General features: G+C 42.3%; 1 protein-coding gene across 7 annotated transcripts in view; it reads right to left on the bottom strand.

Moving 5' to 3' along the window:
• The window catches only part of cep112 (centrosomal protein 112), a 99431-nt gene that overhangs the window by 17075 nt on the left and 57302 nt on the right, over nucleotides 1-25054 (bottom strand). For all 7 annotated transcript variants that reach the window (XM_031312892.2, XM_031312891.2, XM_031312894.2 and 4 more), the window contains 3 exons: nucleotides 21222-21452; nucleotides 11089-11151; nucleotides 5807-5956 (listed from right to left, as the gene is read on the bottom strand). In XM_031312892.2, the coding sequence (XP_031168752.1) occupies nucleotides 5807-5956; nucleotides 11089-11151; nucleotides 21222-21452 (444 nt within the window). The remainder of the gene's footprint in view (nucleotides 1-5806; nucleotides 5957-11088; nucleotides 11152-21221; nucleotides 21453-25054) is intronic.

Here is a 25054-nt window from a genome sequence, read left to right as displayed (position 1 = left end):
TGAGACAATGGTCACTGTTGCATTATGTAATGTGTCTGCTGTCACTTCACCCAGAGGACACTACAACAGGACCTTCCCTTTGACTTGCACTTGAAGTTACTGCTGGATGGGCCTGGATTAAAAGTGTGTATTCCTGTGTGTGTGAAAACACTGGGAATATGTGGGTGTACGTTAGAAAATGCAACACTATTGAAAGATGTAGAGACAGGGGCACTAATTCAAAGATATGTTTGTGTGCGAGTTTGAGGGACAGAAATATACAGATAAAGACTTAGTGAGGAGACAATGGGAGAGAGATGGTATATGTAGGCCCATGTATAAGACTGAGACATGAACACTAAGTTATGTGTGTGTGTGTGTGTGTGTGTGTGTGTGTGTGTGTGTGTGCACGTGTGCGAATGCATGGTAGCATTCGGCAGGCAGAAAGACAGGAAGCACTGCTGTGGGGAGCAGGAACAGCGGTGCTGATCAAAGCCCATGCGGGTGACACTATGGGCGGAGTGCCATTGTTTATTCACCAGCCACCTCTTCCTTTTGGCAGGGTGAGGTGAGCATGTGTGCTTGTGTATGTGTGTGTGGAGACAGAGAGTTTGAGACAGAAAGAGTTCGCAGATACAGAGTTGGAAATATAGGGTGTGCGAGAGAGAGAAGAGACAAGGCCTGTGTGTGTGTGTGTGTGTGTGTGTGTGTGTCTTTGTACCTTTCTCTTGGCAGGCTAATGTGGGCTTGAGTTCTGTCAGATTTGGCAGCTGCACATTTCAGGCACACACTCATACATACACTCTCACACACAGGCAGTGCACATGGCCACACAAGCACACATCATGTATTCAAGTAATCCCAATAACCTTACTATTAAACTTCACATTCACCTCAACCCCCTGCGTCTCAAAGAAAAAAAAAACATCCACAATATGAGACACTTTATACCACACGTAGGGAAACAGATGACATTAGGAAGTGAATAATCCTCTCACCCAAACGCTGGCTATGTACCAATGCGCTACACTAGCTTCCTCTATATTGGTTCCCATTCCCCTTAACTGATATGAATAGACTGGACAGATGAAAGCAAATACAACACTTTCATCTTGTTTTCACCTTCCAGAGTCCTTTGACACTGGCCTGGTTCCGGTGCATTAAAACTGCCCACTCCTGCCTTGCCCACTGTTATGAGATAATTGGTAACCTAAATACAACTAATACAACTCCATATGAGAGATCACTCATAGGAAACCAAGGCAGGAAGTAAGGTGAAACATTGGAAGGGCAATCTACACAACATCAGCTTCTCTTTATTTATTGTCCACTGTGTGACACAGCAACTTCCTTTTCCAAATGGATGGTTGAATGGATGTGTTTGTTTAATCCACACAAGCATTTTTTTGAATCTCACAACCATTCAATGTATGTATGAACCAGAAAACCAAAACAATGAGCTAAACAGTACAGTTTACAGTACAAAAAGCCCATTCACATAGAAAAAAGTAATTTCTTTCAATGTTAATATAAGAAAATCTCTAATTGAGCTGCAAGTTCACATCAGAGGGCCAAAACAGCAAAGCTACTTGGTGCCCAACAGTGTGTCTGCTCATTAATCTGGACAGGGGCATCGCACTAACCAGCCTGCGTACTTCACATCTGCAACAGTTTGCGACACACACTTTGATATTTAGTCTATTTCCTATTCAAACTGAGGGCCAGCAATGCAAGACACACACACGTGCGCTCATGCCTATATGTGCACACACACCACACACAAATACTATCTAAACGTCACTTATACAAAAAAAAACAGATAATAAGCATACTCAACTGTACTACCGTTGTTCTAAAAAATGGGGTTTACGAGATACAAAGGTCTCTGCAGTTAACACCCACATTTAAGAAGTCACAAGTGCAGTATAGCCACAGATGGTGCTAGAAACAGCAGAACGGGGCTGGCGAGGGAAAAAAAGGGACATCTGATCTGGTGCAGCATGCATTCAGAACAAATGTTTTGGGATTATCCCAATTCAAATGCGCGGCTAACTTTGATGTTATTTTCTTCCCCTCCCATTGTCTGAAGCCCCTCGCTCTCTTCATAATCCGAGCCCTTTGAAGTGAGCAGCATGGAAACAATGTCAGCAGGCGACACACTCCCTCAATGGCCCACTGACAGCTCTCCACCATTTCTTTGTTTTCTCTCTCTCCCCTTTTCTTCTCTTGTCCTTCTGTTTGCTGTCTCAATCCTCAAACTTCCTCCATCCTTTTGTTGGTTCTCCCTCGCTCTCTTTCCCTACATTGTGTACCATCTCATCCATCTCCTCTCCCTCTTCTTTCAAGTTTTCACCAACTATTTATTTTATTTATTAATTTTCTGTCTTTTTATTTCCTGTTTGACCAATCTTACCTTCCTCTCCCTCATTGATTCTCTTCTTCCCTTAATGTCTGGCCTTTAATAAGCAATTCAACTATTAATTGGAGTCCCATTAGCGGGTGGTTAATACGGGGGGGGGGATCATAATAATGAGGACACAGATAATGGAAACAGAAAGCCTTTGTCTGCTCTCAACACAGATGCCATGGCCTGTGTCTTGTAACACAGCCTACAACAGAGGAGATGGTGTGTGTGTGTTTGTTGTGTCACGGTAGTTAGATTAAAAGCAACAGAGACACAATGTGAGCAGGTGTGGTCAGAGTCATCCACCATAACATAAAGACAAACATTTCATGGAAATGATGGTAAATGATGATTAATTATTGTGTATGTAACTTCATCATAGAATGTGTATGTAGTTGTTGCCCTCCATTTAGACAGCAAGCAAAGATTGTGAATAGGTAACAACTCCCTTCAGTGAAACAGGAATACAAAAATGATTCAATACATTGTTCATATCGGGTTCACACTACGGGGTGTCACTTAAGCATAAAAAAGCTCAGCAGCTCTACAGTTCTTTGTGTGTGTGTGTGCAGTTCCACTGAAAATGACTGCCTGAAGCTTTTTTGATTATCTGAACACAGGATCACAGTAAATGTGTTTATAAATGAGTGAGACAAGGGTTCTGAAAAGAGCTGCCTGGGTTAAGACTGAATGATTTGGACCACAGAACCAGCACCAGCCTTTACTATCAATTGCATATGGAATGCACCAAACATTTTAGGCATTCTAGGTGTGCGGCAGCCGGCAGGGCTGGGGAAAGCCATTTTAGAGCAAACTGGCCGCTTTAGGAGAAAACTCTAAGGGGGGGGGGGGGGGCGGCGCTGGGCTACCAGGGCCTAGGAGAGGAGAGCTAAAAGGAGGCTCACAGATCTGCCTCCTAACTATATGAGGCAGCTGCAAACCACAAACAGACAAGGTTGTGTTTGGGAAAATGTCCTGATCCCAGACACAACAACTCTTTATTTAGTGAGCCACACCCAATCAACTACCACTGTGTCCCTGTCTGGTTGCTAGGGCAAGAGGAAGAATAAAAGATCCTGCGAGTCCAAAAGAGAAATCGGCACAGAGGAGGGTGAAGATCAGGTAAAAGATCGGAAGAAATGAACAAAATATTGTTTTATCTACATTAAACAATGTGTTGCACTGTAGACATGACAACTGTGTTTTATAGCTTACTTCAGTTTCTCTGAGCTACCTATGGCATGTTTACTGTTTACTTATATAGTAGCCCCTTTCGCACAGCTTGATCCAGGCGGGAATGATGCGCCTTTAAGAAGACGAAATGGGGGGGACAGAGTTGTTAAGCCAGCAGGGGAGTCAGTCGCAGAGCCCTAACAAAGACGTCTGTTTGGAAGGTGCAGCTGGCATAGCGGGAATACATACAGTATGATGCACAAGTCGACCACAGGCAGATAAAAAAGTGACAAAGCAGCATTCCGAGTAGCCGAAGATATTAATAACTTACAGAAACATTGCAAGCGATAGTCAACCTTCCCTTCCACTCGCTCTCTCCCTCTCAAACACATACAAACACGGGAGCTGCGGCCGTTTCTGTCCTTCTCTCTACTGACAACTGTGCTACTATAATGCATAAAGTTGGCAGTTTCTGGGTCCGGTCGGGTTTGGGAGGTTGATTACCGGTGTGTATTGGCTCACACACACTAGACACCGACGTTGTTGTTACACGTCATGCCTCTTTTGCTCCCGGAAGGCCGGCATGCTATGTGAAATCACACACTGGGGCGGCATTATGCCGCCTTTGCTTGGTTCTTTGTGAATAAAAAAAGCCTGCATAACTGCAGATCTTCTTTGCGGCACTATTGCGGAATCGTTAAAGGGGCTAGTAGTGTCTCAATTACTAAGCAGTGGCACATCAAAGTCAAACGGACAACGTGACATTTTTCCTACGTTCCCATTCCTAATCTCTTAATTGTATCAACTAATATTGTTCTACATGTGAAGTTTAATTAGAACAGCTTTAAAGAAATAAAGTGAGAAATAGTGTGAATGCTTAAAAAAAGGAGTTTAACTGTGAAAGAGAATGACAGTAATGATATAGAGAGGCTCTGACTAAAGAAGTGGGGTGCAGCAGTCAGATTTACAAGGTTCAGCCAGACACAGAGCACACAAGCCACTTAAAGACACTATGGAGTTTGCAGTTAGCCATATAAATGACAGAGCCCATACATACAAAGCGTGACCGTGCTTTAACAAAAAAAAAAAAGCGACCCGTGTCTACTCCATAAAAGTCAAATCCAGACAAGGCTTTTTTAAAGATGTAGTTTACAGACGCCCCCCCCTCCCCATTCTCTAAGTCTAAAGGTTTGCCTCTGCAGATCAACACGACTAAGACCGCTGACAGAGGAAAGGACGTATATAAGACTGCTAGGACATTAAGGAGATAGGAAGATAAGAGATAAACTGATAAAAAGGCAGACACCTTGAAGACAGACCAAAGCTGGTGAAGATGCATGCATGTGTATTTACATGTTCTGAAGTAAAAAGAGTTAAGTAAAAAGAAAAGTAAGCAATACATAGGTTACATACCAAACAACTCATGCAAACTCAGGTTTTTGTGGGAGTTGGGTTACAATGCCCCATTCAATAATTTCTAGCTGGTGTGCTCAGATTTACACTCTGAGCCCCTTAAAGTGCTTTATGATAGTATGATACATGATCAACAAGAAGTTTTACAGGGGAAAACAGGCAAAGAGGCAGGGCATTGGCTCTCTGCTCTTCTTTTTTTAAATAACTCTCTGATCAGATGTTAAAATATGAGTCAAAACTATTTTTCAACATTTTACCCAATACGGAAAAAGTTTCTACTCACACATTCCACCGTATTGTGACTGATTTTGTGCTTTTCCCAACTTGTAAAAAGTCTTTTATTTTTCCCAAAATTGTGACATGCTGCTCTAATTGTGATCAGGGTCCAAAATTTACGTTGTTGTCCACCAGCCAAATGGCTAGTGAATGTTCAAATTTTACAAGCCACTCAATCGATTACCACTGTTTTTTGGCTATTGAGTGAAGCAAATCTACCAGCAACTAACACATATTTTACCAGCATTTAGCTAGTAAATGGTGCTAATTTTGGACCCTGATTGTGATCAATAAATCATTGTCAACCACAGAGCTGAATCAGACAGAGAAGCACCAATTCTCTTTTTAACCCTAAAATTGCAATAAATTCTTGTAATGTCCTTGGGGGGTGGTCTTTATTTCAGGTAAAGTGACCCGGCTCTAATATGCTGCTGCAAACTCCGGTAATGCAGTAATATTGCTCTGCCCCTCACACCTACAGTCATTTTGTGTCTCATTTCATCAATGTTTATAGATGCAATTATTAAGTGTGATTAAGTCTTCTAAGTGCACGACACTGACCTTGTTGGCCCTATCAGCGTGGTGAGTTATTGTCCTCCTCTCCTCATCCCATCGAATGTTGGACTCCTCCAACTGCTTGACCATCGCCTGCTGCAGACGAACAGCCTCTTCCTTTGAGTCACAGACAGATGTCTGTAGCTCCGCAATTAGCTATAGGTGAGAAGAGGAGAGACAGGGGAAAAAAAAGAAAATCAGCAGATGGACAACTGATCACACAGTGACCCACTGGTCAGTGAGTATATAAAAAGACATGTTGACATACTGGGGAATGGACCTATCTGCTCTTGGGAAGGTTTTTTCCAGTGCATAGGTAAGTTATATGTACTTTTGACAGTGACACAGTAAAAAATGTCAAAGTGCAGAGAAAACCAGTTGCAAAATGCAAAACCAGTTCACTCAACAAAATGCTGATTTGTTTCATTTCACTCATCTGACAAAATGACTTGTATCAGATAGAAAATGTGCTTCACATTCGTCATGGATTTGGATGGCAGTAACAATCACCTTGAAAATGCTTTTTCCCAGAGTCTCATGTTTTGTGTCTTTTTTGAGACGAGACAGAAGACACAGTGGAAGCAGAGAGAAGAGGGAAGTAAAAAAAAAATAAAAAATAGACAGGATGGAAAAAACAACTTCCTTTTTGAAGAGCGGAGTGACTTTGTATTGGTGAACTTGCAGTGCACACCAAGATGAAAAGGAACTGCCTTGGCTTTGAAATCCTCCAGTCAAAATTAACATTCTATTTAAGCCACTGTCAGGGAAAGGCAGAGGAAAGATGAGAGAGAGTAAAAAGAGAGAGGGAGAGGAACAGAACGAAAGAGAAAAAGAGAGACAGAGGCTGTGGTGGGGAGCAGTGCTGCTGCTAGCTTTGGGCTAGACAGATAATTGTTTACCGTGTTCAAACTCTGGAGGACTAGCCCTGCTGGAATCTGCACACTGTGTGGGAGTATGGGAGTTAGAGTGGTGCGGGTCAACCACAGATAGAGAGAGAGAGAGAGAGAAAGAGAGAGATAGAGAGAGTGAGAGAGAGCGAGAGAGAGAGAGAGATTAGGCTTATTTTGTCAGCAGGAAAGCCACATGAAAGCAACAAATGACACATTATTATGGGAACATCATTTCTCGGCGTAATCATTATTTTACAATATGGATTCCCTGCAGCTGCTGGTCTTTAGCCCCCAGGCAGTGGTGGCACTCTAAACTAGTGAACTCAGCTGTCTGTCTTGTTATTCCTGTATATATATATATATATATATATATATATATTATATATATATATAAATATATAATATATATATATATATATATATATATATATTATATATATATAAATATATAATATATATATATATATATATACACACGCACACACACAGTATATATACAATACAGCACCTTTTTTTCTGTCTGATAGACAGCCAGGCCTTCTGTAATTGGTCTGGTGAGACTTATTACATTGCATACCTATTTCCCCAGCCTGCTAGCAAGCTCTGTTCATGGCTAAAGGCAGGATTACCTCTCCATGAGCCTGAGGTAAAAAAAAAAATAAAAAAAAAATGAACAGGTCTTGTGTTAATTCACTTGTTTGTAAACAGAAGGGTGAAAAACTAAGGCCATACAACGAAGGCCACCATAGGAAAGGCAATGCTTTGCAAAAATTCATGAAAATAAAACGCTTGTGCGTGTGAAAACCTGGTGGCGGATGTTGAAATAGTGTAGCCTGGTTCCAGACCTCCTAATTGCTGCAGACACCTATGATCTGTTAAGCAACTGAAATAGTGAGGTGAGAACAAAATAAACAAAAAGTGAAAGAAAAATGCTTAGTCTTCAGAAATTAACAGCTATTTACTGCATTGGCATGCGCAAATGTGCGTAAATAATAAGTCAATGAATCAATTAGTTAATCGACAGAATATCGACTATTAATTTAAAACTATTTTTAGACCAGCTCCATTATGTTCACCTGCTAGTTTGTTAAAGCGTAACTCTTGCCAAAATGCAACCTAGGTTCTTTTTGTGAATATACCAGAGTCAAACTTTCATTTAAAAGCATATTTAGGATGGAAACGCCACTTTTAAGATTCACCGTATTCTTGTTTTCGGGTCAAATGGCCTTTTGAATGGGAGTGCTAGGGGCACTACTATGATCACATCAAAATCGCTATTTTTAAAACACTAAGAAGGCTCGACACAACATGAAACTTTGCTCGAAGTATCACCAGGGGCTCTACACATGAACTCGAGCATTGAGAACATTGTTTGCGTACACAGAGTTTACTAAAGAGAAAGGTTTTGAACAACTCACTTTAGCTGTTGTTATTTACGCTCATTTGATGTGATCATAGTAGTGCCCCTAGCACTCCCATTCAAAAGGCCATTTGACCGAAAACAAGAATACAGTGAATCTTAAAAGTGGCGTTTCCGTCCTAAATATGCTTTTAAACGAAAGTTTGACTCGGGTCCATTCACATAAAGACCCTAGGCTGCATTTTGGCGAGAGTTATGCTTTAACTTTGACTGCTATTTTGTGTTGGGCAGAAGGCGTACAGAGCTTTTTCACTGAAAACAACTCTAAGGAGAGTAGAGAGAGTGAAAGAAGAACAGTAAATTTGCGGGCGTAAAACCAGAACAAAGCGCTGATGAACAGTAAAATGCTGTATAGAGCGGAGGAAAGCTGTACAGTCGGGTGATGATTCTCTGTGGGTTCATCCCTACATTTGAATAAATATTGCAACATGTCCTATTTGGTTAATACATGTGGTACATTAAATGAGGCACATTTGCATATGGAGTGAACTTCAACCTCTTTCTTCCAGAACATGGTACTTCTCATGTACTGTGCCCCCCAATGCAAACTCCCTCAACCACCTACCTACTCCCACAGTGGGACGGTCAGGGATAAAGTAATGATCTCCTGCCAGTACCACAGCTACCACCCACTGTAGCCAGATCATTAAGTGAGGGAAGAGAGCACAGCCCTGTTCAGTTCACAGGTCACCCAGGAGGACCACTCACAGCTAGATGCTTAACACACAGGATTGGAGAGACACTAATTAGGATAGTCTGTGTAAATGTGTGTTTGTGTGTGTGCGTGCGTGTGTAAATGAGAAAGGCAGAGAAAGAGAGACAAAAGCAAAGACTTAACGTGCAAGAGAGGGATATGTGTGTGTGTGTGCATGCATGTAAACATATACCCTTATGTGCTGCGTCTCCAGTCCCCTCAGGATAATGTATGTTTTTAATTGGGTTATTGGCCATGCAGTTGAGCTCAAGAGCGATGCCCCCTGTCAGACACTGAGGGGTTAACAACTGGGGTTAGCCTTTGAGGTTCAAAGGCCTCTTGTTTACATTTGACTGAGTTGCCCCAAGGGGTAGGCAACAACACCAACCACCCGTCCCACCTTTACCTTTTAAAACAAAGCCGCCCAAGCCCATGACAAATACCCTGCATTAATCAAGCATATTAATGTTTGCACAAAAACCCACACCTTCAGCATAACCCTGTGTATAACTACACACTTCAACAAAGGTGTTGACTTCTGCGCACCAAGACTTTTCTTTATTGTCAGAGAGAGAGAGAGTGCTGTTTGTTGATCCTGTGCCAGCTTTGTGTCCCCAAAACAGAGGATTAATCATTTGTTGCTTTGTCTGCGGTGGCGTACCACAACGCCAAAGCAGGCAAACATGGCTGAACTTTCGCACAGCATCCGACTTCTTTTGAAGTCGAGCATTGTGTAACCTAATAAGCTACCGTTTTCTCACAACATCTGCTTGTCAACCCCGCTTTCAACTCTGTGCCTTTGCCAGCCAACCCAAAATGGGGGGATTTAAAGAGAAGAAAGAAAGAAAAAACATCTCCCCCCCTCCCCTTTGAATCTCGTCTTTGTGTAACGAGGTGCAATTACGGCCAAATGATTGTGATATTTTACCCTGCTACATAATCAAGAAGAAAACTCTTTTCTTTTGTAATGTAAACACTACTTAGGGTGTTTTTGATCTTTTAAACTGGTGAGGTAAAAGCTGCATTTTACGGAATGACAGAGTGTGTCCTGGGAAGTTATATTCCTGGTTGGAGAGAAGAATTACCTCAGTTTTAAATGGGGCTCAGTCTGAGGAGACAAGCAGTAATGTTAAACATATGGGCCTCGGTTGGAAGTGTGGACAGACGATGACATGAGGAAGAGAAACAGGTATGGAGCAAAGAGCTATTAAAGGCACGGGAGAGAGAATGGAGAGGAGGAGGATACTGGTGCAAGTGAACGGACAGGGGGCAAATAAGTGTGTGAAATATAAGTAGGGACTTTAACTGATCTTTTAATCTTGATGTGTAATTCTGCTTCAAGATCTTGCAGAGGCTACATCATGGGTTCAAGTCCCCATACAGACCAAAGTATGGTGGCGGACTGGTAGCTGCAGAGGTGCCAGTTCACCTCCTGGGCACTGCCAAGGTGCTCTTGAGCAAGGCATCAAACCCCCAACTGCACGGGGCGCATGTCCATCGACAGCTGCAGCCTCTCACTCTGACATCTCTCCATTAGTGCATGTATAGGTACTGAGCATGTGTGTGTATTTCAGGCCTGTGTGTAATGTGTATTCTAACAACAGAGTTAAAACATTGGAATTTCCCTTGCGGGATTGATAAAGTATAAATTATTACTAGCCCCCTTTTCTGGCCAGCTGACAAATGCAAGTCTAATATTTATTCTCCTTCTAGCTCCCTACGAGCGACCCCTTTCACATTACATGTAGATATTTGATTTACTTCAATATAAAAAATATTGATTAGTGCAGCTTTAAGGGCAAACATTTGTATTATCAAAACATCCATAACCTGTCCTGCATTCACACAATTCTGTCTGAGCTGCGAAGGAAAGCTTTTACCTCTAACACCTCTGGACGCAGAGATGTAATACAGAACAGCAACGGTAAAGAGAAAAGCCAGACAGCAGAGCTTTAAATATTTGTTATGTAATACAAACAATGTTTTAGGTATAGATTTATTTGCTGAAACTCTGCACAAACCTCATGCCAGATATGGGATGTGTGTGTGATGTGCACAAGTGTGTCTGGGCAAATCAACTGAAGGGTGAAGGGCAGGGTGGCTTGCTGTGTGTTTAAGAGTGTGTGTGTGTGTGTGTGTGTGTGTGTGTGTGTGTCTGTATTTTCATATGTACTTCCTCATCTCTTCCATCAGTTTGTCCAATCTTTCAAGGGGTTCAGTGGAAAAAGAGGAATATAAAATGAAAGAGGGGGAAAAACGAAGGGTAAAAGAAAAAACTGAATACCTGGGCAGACTTGGCGAGCTTCTGACTGTACTCCTTCTCAATCTGCTTCAACCTGCTGTTGGTCTGCAATAAAAAGGGAGAGGGGAGTGTGAGAAAGAGATATGCAGACAGACCGAGAGAGAGAGACACGAAGATAGAGTTTTGAATCTTCTGTTAGGAAATGCATGCACACACTACCCTCCCAACCTACCCATGTGCACGCACACACACACACACACACACACACACACACACATTGACCTCTGCCTCTTGGCAGTGTGCCCCCGCTGTGCAGGCCTGTGGCCCCTTGGCACAGCGCCAGTCCCAGTGCTCATGTGTGCCAGCAGGTAGTGACGGGCATGGCGCACAGTGGGCACCACGGGCACCACTCCCCTTTGATCACCTGCCAACAAATCATCACTTAACAAGAAGGGGGGGGGGGGATTAAAACGTTGCTGCCAATTAGCTATAGGGAGAAAAAAAAGAGATGATCGGGAGAAGCTGGGAGACACAAAACGGGGGAGACAGGATAGGAGTGAATGGAGATTGTTGCTGTTAGGAGTTTATTGCGCGGCACTCGTCTCTTTGTTTACGGTTGTTTCTCTATGGGAAGCTAGCCAGCTGGAAGCAAAGACTGCAAGTGTCTAAACAAGCTCTGCCTCCATTTAGCTAGCTGTGTTGTGATGCCAGAGTTTCAATAAGAGGCTAAACAGTGGAGTGAGATAATTAGGTGTGAAGTGTTGGAATTCGATAGGGATGTTGATAGCTGCCTGTACGCACAGTGACAAGGTCTATACAAGTACTGCAGAGAGAAGGCTTGAACTATTGGGGGATATAGGTCATTATTTGAAAGGCAGGAAAGTCTTTTAAGGGTATGCTGATCAACTTAAAACTCCCTGCTCTATATTCCCCAGTGAGCATCCCGCAATGCCGTTGATGAGTCAGTGATAAGCAACAAAGTATAACGCACCTATATTTAATACCTATAAAAACACAAGCCAACAATGCAGTAACCCTGATTTATACATTACGCACGCGCGCACACGCACACACTTATTCAAACACACCCGCTTGACTCTCTTGTCCTGACAGCCACTGACAGACGGACAACTCACTAACAAACACTGTTTCATTGAACGCACCCCTCGCAGCCATCAACACCTGAGCTGCATTTGGACTCTGCACCCCTTCCAAACACTTCCTGACAAACACCGCCACCCTGCTCTGAGCGGACACACCTGTCACCACGGAAACACAGAGCCATCACCAAGGATACCGGCCTGTCTTCCTGTGCCAGGGATCTGAGTGGCAGCCCGCTCGTCCCTAGGGGCCCTATAGCAGCTGATGAGAGAGGGGGAGACAAAGAAGGGTGTAGAAAAGGCAAGAGAAAGAACTGTGTGTGGGAGAGGGGGTGCAAATGGAGTCCTTCAATGTTTTTCTTTACAGCCGACACATTTGTTGTCTCCCTTTAATGGTGCCAGACTGCCCCATCTTGGCTACAGTTTAGATGACACTGTGGTAGTTACTGTAGTATTAGATTTAGTTTTACTGTAACTCTCAAGCAACCTACATTTGCTAGAAAATCATCATCACAAAGAACAAAAAACATGATTTTCTTGAAAATAATAGGAAAGGATGAGACTTAAATGTGTCTCAGTAGTGAAAAATGTTCTATATCAGGATCAACTTTGTAATTGACTGTGATGTAATGAGGTGTGTGTGTGTGTGTGTGTGTGTGTGTGTGTGAGACTCTGTACTGTATATGACACATGTGAGTGTATTCATGGTAACATATGGCCATATTGACATGCAAACAGGCTCAGATGTTTCATAAAAACATAAAGAGATTGCTACTAGCCTATTCCTTTTTTCCCTAAAGTCACTCAGGGGAATTTAGCAGGAAGCATTGTACAACATCATACAGCTCAACCATACATTAAAAATGGCTGGAAATAGATGAAGATCTGGATAGTACAGTAAGACTGTGACAAATACAAAGGAAAAATCAGAGCTAAATTAAAAGCCCAGCCATGTGTATGTGTGTGTGTGTGTGTGTGTGTGTAAGCACTTTCAAAGAGAGTACCTGTGCCCTGCCAAAGGCATTTTTGTGCTGAAGGCACTTTGAGGCTGTATCAGGCTCTTCAATCGCCTCTTAATCCTAGCTGTGTGGAGTGCGGCTGCTTTGAAGTGTGTGTGTGTGTGTGTGTGTGTGTGTGTGTGTGTGTGTGTGTGTGTTAAAGAGACTAGAAGTGGATCTGAAGGCAAGGCATGCACCGCTTACCAGAACTTAATTAATAATCTGAAGTGGGAACCAGGCCAAACACGCACACATACATACATAGACACATACTGACACGTGCACACTAAAAAAGGACTGGTGGGAGTTTAGGAAAACGGGTGACAACTTTTTCTCTCACTCTCTCACACACACACACACACACACACACACACACACACACACACACACACACACACACACACACACACACTTATTCAAACACAGACAATGGACAAACAGGACAAGTGAAGGCCAAACACACATCAAGAGTTTAATCTTTTGAAAGTGACATTTGCTCAAGGTTTGCAGTCCCATTGTTTGGAATGGACCGCTGTATTGTTGCTAAAGGAGGAATAAACCACAGTAAACATTTCTCAATAGAGTAATCCTGCCAACATTTCATAACTTCTGTGTGTGTGTGTGTGTGTGTGTGTGTGTGTGTGTTAACGTTTTCAGTATTTTCAGAATCTGTTCAGAGCAGTCTATAGTCCTGGACAGAATATTGCCTCCATATGGCATTTTTCTTCGATATGTTTCCAATCATCTCACATTGCTTAAGAGCAATTATGGTTTTCAGCATCATTCTAAAGCTGAACTCTGATAGAAGATATAAAACTGATGCAAGGGTGATGTCACACCACACATAAAAAGGACAACAGACTGACAGGCGATTGGGTAAAAGGGCAGGAATGTTTTTTAAAGTGACGATGAGTCACAAAACATGCTCTTTTTTATGCCTGTTGCTAGTTTCACCCTGCACACAACATGATGTAATATTGCACACTAGGGAACTGATTTGTGGGATACATTTCTCAACAAAAAAACATGATTTCAAAGAGATGCTCTCCCTTTTAGTGGCAGCAGTATTTGTAAGCATTCAAAATGATCCTCTGTTCACTATATGTCTCTCATAACAATTTGAGTTCAATCTGCCAGCGAGGGAGAGCCTGGAGATGTTATTTGCTCGTTTGTCTGTAATCATTGGTGTCTTGCTGTGCATATGTGTGTGAGAGTGAAAGTTGGTGCTGTAATGACAAGATACTTTATTTCCATTTCACAGTTTACCATCACTGCCTGTCAGTAGTGATTCTCTTAATCCCTGCTGCTCACTTTCAGAGCTGCATCACACGCAGTACAGAAATAATGCATCACAGGCTCACACAGGCAGGCAACCACAGATGAACATACATTAAACACACAGACACACAACATACCCAATGTTCAGTGATTACACACTCAACCAGCCAGTTCTTGGTATCTGAAAACCAATTAAATCCATTACCATCAGTGTGAGCGGGTTTAACATCTAACACACATCATAAGGTCAGGAAAACAAGTTAGTTTGAGGCTGTGAATGCTTAATGGCTGGAGTCGCTTGTAGAATCACAGAATGCTTCAACAGAAGCAGGTGGACTGATTTTAAAACCACAGAAAAAGTATATCATTCATGCTTTCTGTGTACAGATTTGTGTAAACTATTTTATAGGCAAAGGTAATGATGACTGTTAAGCTATGACAGCAACAATTTTGCAAAAGAGGTGTTGCGTTTATTTTCAATTGGTCATTGAACTTTGTCGGAACTATGTTAACTATGTTTTTTCTGCCATGGTAGACCTCACTACTATCTATTTATGCCTCCATCCCTACTTTGATCTGCCTGGTGTTCAGATGTAGGATGTTGCAGAGTTGAATTAGGAACTTAACCCCCCCAAAAAAAACAGAGCCCAATATCATGGTGTCCCACTTAAAACTCCACTTCAAACCAAAGTGTAATCTACAGCGTGCAACAAGATGGGAGCTGCCTGACGCCATGTTTTAATACGATTGAGAAAGTGTGTCGCTTCCCTCCCTCCTCTTGGATCACTTCAAAAAGTGAGCAAGGGAACTGTGTGATGTTTTTTTGGGACGGCAAAGCCTTTACTTTGACTCTTTCATCTGCTGGGTGACTCACTCGCTCTCTCTTCGCCGTCGGGCCCGATGGTGCACTGAGGAAACGAGGAGCTCAGATAGGTCCGGGCATGCGTACACGCACACAAACACACAACATATGTTCCTACACCAACGCTTTAATGTGTTTGTCAAGCAGCTGTGATGTAAACATATACCAACAGCAGACACATAGATCCAATAATCTAAATGCCCTACACTAAACATCCTAAAATGTACCACTTTCTCCCCTTAAATGAGTTCCTTGGCTTTGCCTCCCCCATCTCTTTGTCTCCCATTTAGTCTTTAGTTAGTGTGAGGTGAATGTACTTTGATCATCCCTCAGCCTATGTTTTCTCCTCCTTGTCTAATCCATGACCGAGTAAATAATGTGATTTGGTGTATCTCCAAATGGCAGAGAACCAACTTAATAAGTCAGCAGTGACAGTGGGCAAGAGAGAAGAACAAGACGTCACTATGACAACAACAACAATGACAACAACCTCGTACCACCATCTTCTGGCTGAGAGAGAGAACGGTACACTCGCCGAGGCTGAAAGTACAAAGGATCAAAGCTAGTGTAAATCGACTGATATGGATGTTTTATGAAAATGTTAATGGGTGTACTAGAAATATTGTGTTAATTGCCACATCTCCCTGGTTTAACTTCCTACATTCTGAGTTTAAACTTAAGACTTCTCTGTAGTTTTACGAGGACATACAGATTCCAATCTAGTTTGTTGACACTGTATCATCACTGCTTGTGGACATTCTCCTTGTGTCAATGAAAACGAATAAAAAACAAACACATAGGTAGAGATGAAGAATGACAGTCATTACTGGTGTAAACCTATTAAGAACATAGATCCACACAAACTGATGCAAAAAAAAAGAAAAGAAGCACAGCGCAAACAAGACTGGCACCGTGTTCAGTGAAAATTTGGGAAATCAGCTGTGTGCACGTTTTGCACTAAAACATCTTGGGTGGTCTGTTCACAAATGCACAGCTCTAAATATGGATGTGAATGCAACAAGAACACATTGAAGACACATTAAGATCCAATCAGTCAAACCACATGTAATGATGGTCAGGGGCACATGTGTCCACACATGGAAAACCGTGTGAAAGCAGATGCTTCTCCGGCCACATGAAAAGATCGCCTAGTCAGCTTTGTGCATAGCACAACAAACAAAAGTTATATACAGACGATTTTCCTTTGCCAAACAACTTAAATGAAGGTTTGAAGTCTGTGCCTGAGCTGAGGTACCAAACTGCCACTGCAATCCTTTCTCCAGCTGTATAACTGATCACAAACAAGTTTTTCTTCTTTTTTCTTTAAAGTGCTCATATTGTGCTTTTTGGCTTTTTCCCTTTCCTTTAACATGTTATATATCTTTTTGTGCACATTATAGGTTTACAAAGTGAAAAAGCCCTAAGTCCACCCCAAAGGGACTTACCATCTTCCAGAGAAAACAGCCTTTACTTCCGTGACAGACGTGCGTCACTTTGTAACACACGTTATAATGCTCGCCTAGCTGCTAGCATGGCACTCCCTCATACTCTGCAACTGACAAGCTAGCAGTACTTACTGCACATTTGCGACTCCCAACAAAGATGGTACAGAAGTGAGATGCCTCACTCTGCAGCTAAAACAGAGAGCTCAACACACAGGGTGAAAAGAGGAGCTGCAGCAATGTGCAGTACGACAAATATATGGTGTTTTCCGAAAATAAAACCACATAAACCTATTCTGATACAACCTCTAAATACAATTATGAACCTGAAAATGAGCATAATATGAGCACTTTAAGCGACGGTCACAGTTTTTCCACAGATGAAATCAAATGAATGAGTTGGGAGACAAAATCTGAAAAAGAAAGTTCTAGTTCCAGCTCAAGCTAGGGCACTTACTATCTCATTCATTGTGTAAGCCAAGGAAGAACCCCTCAAGTTTGTGGATGTGCATAGACTGCTTCCTTGACCCCAAAAATAAAAATCCTGTGGGAAAAAGAGACTAATTGCTAAACAGAGGTTTTCATACCTCAGCTTTCTGATGTTCAACCTGTGTTCATGTTCTGTGTGTGCGTGCGTACCAGAGAAAGAGTGAGTACTGTCACGCCTTTTATGCCAAGGGAATCACATGGGACATACCCAGAGGGACACTAGTGCTATGACACAGGGAGCAGGGATTGGCTAATGTATGCCCAAAAGCTGCTTTTTCATTGGCTGATGTTTGCCTCCAGGTGGTTTTGTCACACTTGGTTAGTGTTTGATGAAATGTCCTGTCCCTTTGATCTGAAGTGAAAGTAGGCATGCATGCATTTACACACACACACACACACACACACACACACACACACACACACATTTTCTACTACTTGCCAGAGGAATCATCAGAAAGTGTGTCCTCTGTCACTGAGTGTATTTTTTTCAATACACACTTTTTATGCACATGTATGGTGACATACCAATTTATATAGCGCTTTTCCAGTCTTAATGACTACTCAAAGCGCTTTAACATATTACAGGCACCATTCACCATTCACACACATTCATACACTGCGGCCGAGGCTGCCATACAAGGTGTCACCTGCTCATCAGAGAGCAATTCGGGGTTCAGTGTCTTGCCCAAGGACACTTCGACATGGGACTGCAGCGGGGATCTAACCACCAACCTGCCGATTGGTAGGCAACCGCTCTATCATCTGAGCCAGTGAGTACAGTGTACACCCTCTCTCTTACACTCACTCACACACCTGGTTCCACACAAACCTATCAGTCAAAATGTGTCTAATCTCTAGCAGTTCAAAAAGCCATGCTCTCCAGACTAAGAGAAAATATTAGTTCAAGGTTCCAGACGTTTCCTATCAATCCTGAGGCCTCCTGATCTTTTGTCTCACAGTATCTCAGATCTCTAGTATTGACAAGCAAGGAGTGAGTACGATAAAGCTGTGTGAGGTGAAGAGGTCCAACACAAAGACCTTTCCAACACTAACCAAACTTTAAGCTCATAAAAGTACTGCATATCAAGCGCTAATTGCAAATATGACCTGTGTTTTAAATGCTAGGGATCATACAGAAGACTGTGTGTGCATGTGTGGTAAGAAACCATATTCCTACACTTCCTTAAAGTCCAGCCCTGGTTTCTGGTAACTCTTTATAGAAAACCATAATGTTCTGTGCTTTGCCACAACTTGAAAGCGAGGGGGGAATGTGGGGAAAGACAGAGAGAGAGATGGATGATGGAGGTGTGGAGGAGAATAAGAAAGTTAGATAAGGAGGTGGTGTGTGTGAGAGGCAGGATTCGTGCTAACTGTAGCCCAGAGATGAGGCGTCTATCAGGCAGAGGCAGCTTCACAGGCCCCTCAGTGGAGAACAGAGATTGGGAGGTCTGGGGTTGTGTGCTTTCAGTCTCACTCACTCACATGTACACAAACACACGAACACACACACACGCACACACTCTTACAAAGATAAACTTCAATAGCAAACAGACTAAAACCCCCCACACCTTCTACTCAGCCTACCTCCATCATTTTTCCTTCTCTCCTCCTTTCTTTTTGGTGCAGCTCAAATGTATGGAACTATCTGACCGTCTGATCTTATCTCCTCTGATATTCTGTTTCTCATTATTTCATTCCAACAGCTGACTGTCTACTCCCAAAACATCCCCCTGTATCCCTCTCTGTCTCTCCCTTAAACGAATGTGTCTTTGATGGGAATCCATTCATGGATTTAATGGATTTCTCTGGCCCTTTTTTCCAGGATCTAGGAGATGTGTTCAAAAAAAAAAAAAAAAAAAAAAAAAAAAGGAGGAAAAGCTGGTTTGCGGACTGGTGGACTTTGGTGGACTGCAGAGGACAGCATTTCTGTCTGCATCAAAAGAATGAGAAATTTTTAGCTTACAAAACAGGGCGAATGAGTCAATATGGATCTGAGAGCTGGCTGACTTCAATCCCGCGTATAAAAAAAAAAAAAGAGGGTGCAACAAAGTAATGAAACTTTTCCCTGCCCACTCCGAAGTCAAACTTGGAGACAGATTAGAAAGTAAAAAAAAAAAGGGGAAAAGTAAGATGTTCAACCTTTGGTGAGTTTTATTTTTAGAAGCATGCACTTTCAGCTGACTAAAAAGGACGGAGAAATCATTCATCTCTTTCATAAAAAGTGAAACTAGCACATTGCTTATAGTGTTATCAGTCTAAGTTCAACATTCAGCATCACTGCTTTGAATCCACTCCAGATTCCCCGACAACCGTGGGTCATTTTTTCCAAGTATACAAAAAGTGTGAAGAGAGAGAGAGGAATTAAAGTGAGCCAAAAAGATAAAATAGCTTTTAGCTGCAAAACAGTCATCACATATCCAAAAAGGAAAAAAGGGGACTGATAGGAAATAGCCTGATTTCTTCAAATGAGGATTACACTGTAATAAGCACACTCTTTTCCTCGGATCTCTCTCCCTTCAGTACCCCTGGTTCTGTGTGCCATATGGAGCCAAAACGGCCGGCTGGGTGCTTTGGAGGTCCCTGCATTCCCGGGCTAATGCTGCGCAGCTGGCGTGGGATGGTGTCTAATGAAAAATGCTCTCTTTGATGGGACCTGCCGAGGGATTAGGTTCTGATCAACACTACCTTAGGTCAGCTTCCTGCTAGACCAGCACAAGATTATGGGTGATTTCCCAGCCGTGGGTCCAGTTTCTGTAGTGGCGAGGGAAGAGAATATGAGACAGAAAGCAAGGAAGAAAGAGAGAGGGAACCTCAGAAGTTCTAATTGAAGTACTTCCTGGCTCACTAAGATAGCAAAAAGCAACGCTGGATAATAGCTCTACTGAAATGCTCTGGTTTCCACTCTGTGACTGACCCTTAAGTCCAATGCCCTAACTAGTGTGTTCATGTCAAAACAGTATATCCCATGATGGTAAGAGGGTCAACCAAAACACTTAATTTCTACAAATACACAAGTACATGTGTAGATGCTGACAGCACTGTTACCTTACTCAGCTTTCATGGATGTAGTAAAATGTCATACTAGTAACGAGCTGGATTTTATGTGGTGGCTCTGTGAGTCGGTGGGTGCATCTGGACAGAGGAGATGCACACCCTGGTGAGAGGACATATGGACAGGTTTAACCCCAACTTGGATGTGCGAACATTTAGATGTACTGATCTGAACAACTGCACCCACATTACAGCAGCAGACCTTTGCTACAGTGATGAACCTGAGCAAGCCTTCCTCCCCTGGGGGCCTGCTGTGGCTCAGCAGGTAGAGCGGGTCATGCCGGTTCGATCCCTGGCCCCTTCCTGTCCACATGTCTGACAAGACACTGAACTCGCCTTGCATGGTAGCTTGCTGCCATTGTCGTGAGAGACTGAAAGGGGGAATTGTAAAAAGCTTTGGATAAAAGTGCTATACAACTAGTCCCAGACACACACACTGTTCTCACTGTCAACACTGATGAAAAATAATATCTTGATAAAGACAACATTGTTCACATGTCCTCTAACAAACATCTATGGGGGAAGGACACAATCACATAGACAGACATACAGGGAGAGAGTGGGAGATACATAGAAAACATACAAAACACAGTTTGCCTGAACAAGAATATTACTAAAACATCTTCTAGATCTACTAGAAGCAACCACAGGCTGAAAGTCAACCACGACTCTAGCAACAGCTTCTACTGTATGCATGGGTTAACACAGCCAATCTCCCTCTGCCCATCTTTTCTTCCCTAATTCAGTGTTTAGTGGCTCTTTCAGACATGAGTGTTCTCCACTTTTCTTAGTTTCTGCTAGTGAACGAATAAGGGTGTCACTTTTTATGCAACCTTTGTTTAAACAGAAATTCATCCACACAGACAACAGAGAGTGATGTAACATGATTTATGCAGACAGCATCCTCTTTGGAAACTGGCCATTTCCCATCTTTTCCCTCCTACCCTTCACCCACCTTCTCTTGAGCAGCATCCTTCTCCCGCTGGTGGCTTCCCTCAAGGTCGCCACGGATACGCTCCATGTCAGAGCGGAGCCGCTCCAGGGATGCCTCTTTGTCCAGGAATGCCCTTTGTGCTTCCTCCTCCCGGAGTAATGCCATCTCAGCCAACTGTTGCTTGTGCTGTGCATGGGCTCCCTGGATTTCCTCACGTAGACTCGACAACTGGGCTTCCAAATCTGAAATAGTCTAGAAAGAGATGGAAACAGAGATGTACAGTGGATTTAGGTAAGTGATGTTAACTAATGTCCTGCAGATACCACGTGGCTCTGAGATGCTCTTAGGTCAAGATTTCATATTCCAGATGATAGAATAGATAGAAAAAGTGAGAGGAAATTGTCTTTATTGGTACACAGAAATGTGTTTCTGTTACACTTTGATGTATTGTATGATGGAAGCTACTTTGATCATTTTAGCTTAAGTGAACTGTACTACTTAAGATCTGTTTTTGTTTACTGTGTATTCCTCCAGATGGATTTATGTCTAAATATGTTTATTTAATGTACCAATGAAGAGAACGTATCAGAACATCCACCTATATGCCTCTCTGCACTCATGCATTTCTGGCACTGACAAATGGCTTATCAATGGGTCTGGCTGGAACATGGGCGGAGATGTTTTCTGACGAATATGTGAGCGACAAAGAGAAGCAGAAATACATTCTGTGTCCTGCAGGGTGAAAATATGGAAACAACACATCTGTCAACTCCAAAACATCAACAATGTACAAAGTATAATGATGCCACAATGAGAGATGTTGAGAGTAAAGAGATGCTGCAGAGAGATTGAGACAGAGTATTCACGTATGAGGGAGTGCCTGTACAGTTTGACTAAGTGTAGGAAAGTTTTACAAACATACTTAAATGTTTCTGTTTTCCTCTGTGTGTTTGTGTAGGGGCTGCTGCGATGGCATGACCCCTCTCTCTTGACCTTTCTCTTTTTGGAACTACTCAGCCTGGACTTGACCCAGTAGAGCCCTTTAAAAGTGCTGCCAGTGAGCGTCAACATTACATAGTAGGAATGCTAATAAGCCCAACCCCATAGCTTCTGAAACACCAAAAATAAGACTGGTCTGAGACATGCAATGAACCTACATCTCAAAAGTTTGGGAAATGCCAAAAGGAAAAAGATAAGCTTACGGTTTAGACAAAAATGCATCACTTAGCTCAGTGGTTCCCAACCTTTTTTCCTTGGCGCCCCCCCTACTTATGTCTAAGAAAAGCTGAGCCCCCCCTCCGAAACCGAAGTTGAGGTAACTTTCCCTTACTTTCTTTTTTGATACAGAGGAGTTATCAGCACTTTTACGTTTCTCCGCCATGTTTCGTTCATAAAATAGTGATGCCGTGGCGGCAGGAAAAACGAGGATGATAGCAGCTAGCAGCTGACTTGATGACAGCAAGGATCACAGGTTAAGAGGTCCCGGAGGTTTGGCCTACTAAGTAGCCTGCCTACAAGTTTAAGCGAGAACAAAAATATATAGTTTTTATACAGACTTTTGTATACATTATATATTCTAGTGTATTATCATAATTTCTTTAACATGTGCAAATATATATTTTTTTTTTACCTCAACCTCAAACCAGATAAAGACTCGCGCCCCCCCCCTGTGATCTTTGCCGCCCCCCTTAGGGGTCCCCGGACCCCAGCTGGTGTGATGAAGTTTGCTTAGTCTCAAAACTGAAAGATTTTTATTATTTTGAAATGTATGCTTAAGTAAGAGGACATATTGTATGTACATTTATGATATGACATTCGCCATCATTGTTACATTTGAATAATACAAGTTTACTGTCCTCAAATAGCCAATTTGGAGTACATACCCACACATATTACATTTATCAGCATATGATCATTTCCTCCAATTTACAACAAACAATGAGCAAAAAAATCATTGTAGCGAAGTGTAGGTTACTCTAAAATGCATTGCAGTTTCACACTTCCTTACCTATATTGCACGTATTCCCCAGCTATTGCACATCCTCATTACTCTTCTTGGTTTACTTGGTTTATTGTTTACTTACTTTGGTTCACTTTGCTCTGCCGCCTGCCCCCCCTCCCTCCCCTCAAAAGCCTGGGCATCCCAGGACAACGCCATGCTAAGGCAATCAGACAGAAAGTGTCTGAAGTCTTTTTTAGCGGGCACTGGGGAGAATCAAAGCAACTTCAAAGGAGTGTCACAAAAACAGACAGATGCTGTAGCTCTGTGTTATACTCCCTCCAAAACTGGCACATACAGACTGATCCACTTGTGCACACACACACACACACACATACAGCCACACATGGCATAGCTGTCATAGACATACAATGGCATGAAGCGCATTCACGGAGTATGAGGTAAAAAAAAAAAAAAAAAACCTCACGCAATCCTCTATCTCTATGTCCAACTCCTCCTGTCTCTCAACATTACCCGTCTCACTTCTCAGCTTGGGCCTTCAAGGGCAAGCAGCTATTAGATCTGAGCCCTAGAGTCTTTAATGTATAATTCTCTCTTTAACAAATGTGGATGATTTGCCTACCAAAAAAAACTCTTTTAATAAGTTAAGAGTATAATCTCCCAGAACAGAGGCATTGGCAATGACACTTTAGAAACTTAAGAGGCCAAAAGAGCATGTCTCCTTTGGAAGTGTGTGAGCAAAGTCACAGCCACATGTTAGCATGCGGATGTGGCGCTTTGGGATGAAGTAGCTCTTGGTGACAATAGGAGTGTCAAAATTTTGGGTCAAATCATGTCATCTAAGAAGACAAAAGACTGGGAGAACAACAGAACTCTGGTTAACAAACTACACATATTAAAGTGCTCATATTATGCTTTTTGGCTTTTCCCCTTTCCTTTATTGTGTCATATATCTTTTTGTGCATGTTATAGGTTTACAAAGTGAAAAAGCCTAAAGTCCACCCCAAAGGGACTTACCATCTTCCAGAAAAAACACTGTTCACAAACTGCTCCAAACAGCTCTATTGTAGTCCAGCCTTTACTACGTGACAAACGTGCGTCACTTTGTAACACGTTATAATGCTCGCCTAGCTGCTAGCATGGCACGCCCTCATACTCTGCAACTGACAAGCTAGCAGTACTTACTGCACATGTGCGACGCCCAACAAAAATGGTATATAAGTGAGATGCCTCACTCTGCAGCTAAAACAGAGAGCTCAACACACAGGGTGAAAAAAAGGAGCTGCAGCAATGTGCAGTACGACAAATATATGGTGTTTTCTGAAAATGAAACCACATAAACCTATTCTGATACAACCTCTAAATACAATTATGAACCTGAAAATGAGCATAATATGAACACTTTAATCAAGAGAAAATGACAGTCATGTGTAGATGAGAAGCCATGAGACTTCATCAGCTACTGTACTGTAGGTCTATATATCTAAAATATGGTCTCCAGAAGAAGCTAATCTGCCACAACAACAAAATTGCTCTTTAATGTGATTTGTTGCACAGACATAATGGCATGATATTTTAACCCATGTACTACTCTCCCTGCAAACTTTATTATGACAATTGTTTAAGCAGCATCATCATTTTATGGACTGAACAGCCAGGATGTGCTGGTAATAAAGCTGGAGTTGTTCTAACTGTGTTTGATTACAACCATAACAAAGCTGCCACTCCTGTCACTGCTTCATAATAACCCAGCCTCCCTTGTAGGAAGAATAGCAATTATGTTTTGGTGAAGAGTGCTCACGTTTTATATAAAAAAAAAAAAAAAAAAAAACAAACTTCGTTTTGCAGTTGCTTCTGACAAAACCGATAAAACAAAACAAAAATAAATAGGAAA

The sequence above is a fragment of the Sander lucioperca genome, chromosome 21, assembly GCF_008315115.2.
Source record: "Sander lucioperca isolate FBNREF2018 chromosome 21, SLUC_FBN_1.2, whole genome shotgun sequence".
In the NCBI taxonomy this organism is placed as follows: domain Eukaryota; kingdom Metazoa; phylum Chordata; class Actinopteri; order Perciformes; family Percidae; genus Sander; species Sander lucioperca.
This window is presented reverse-complemented; position numbering and strand designations above follow the sequence as displayed.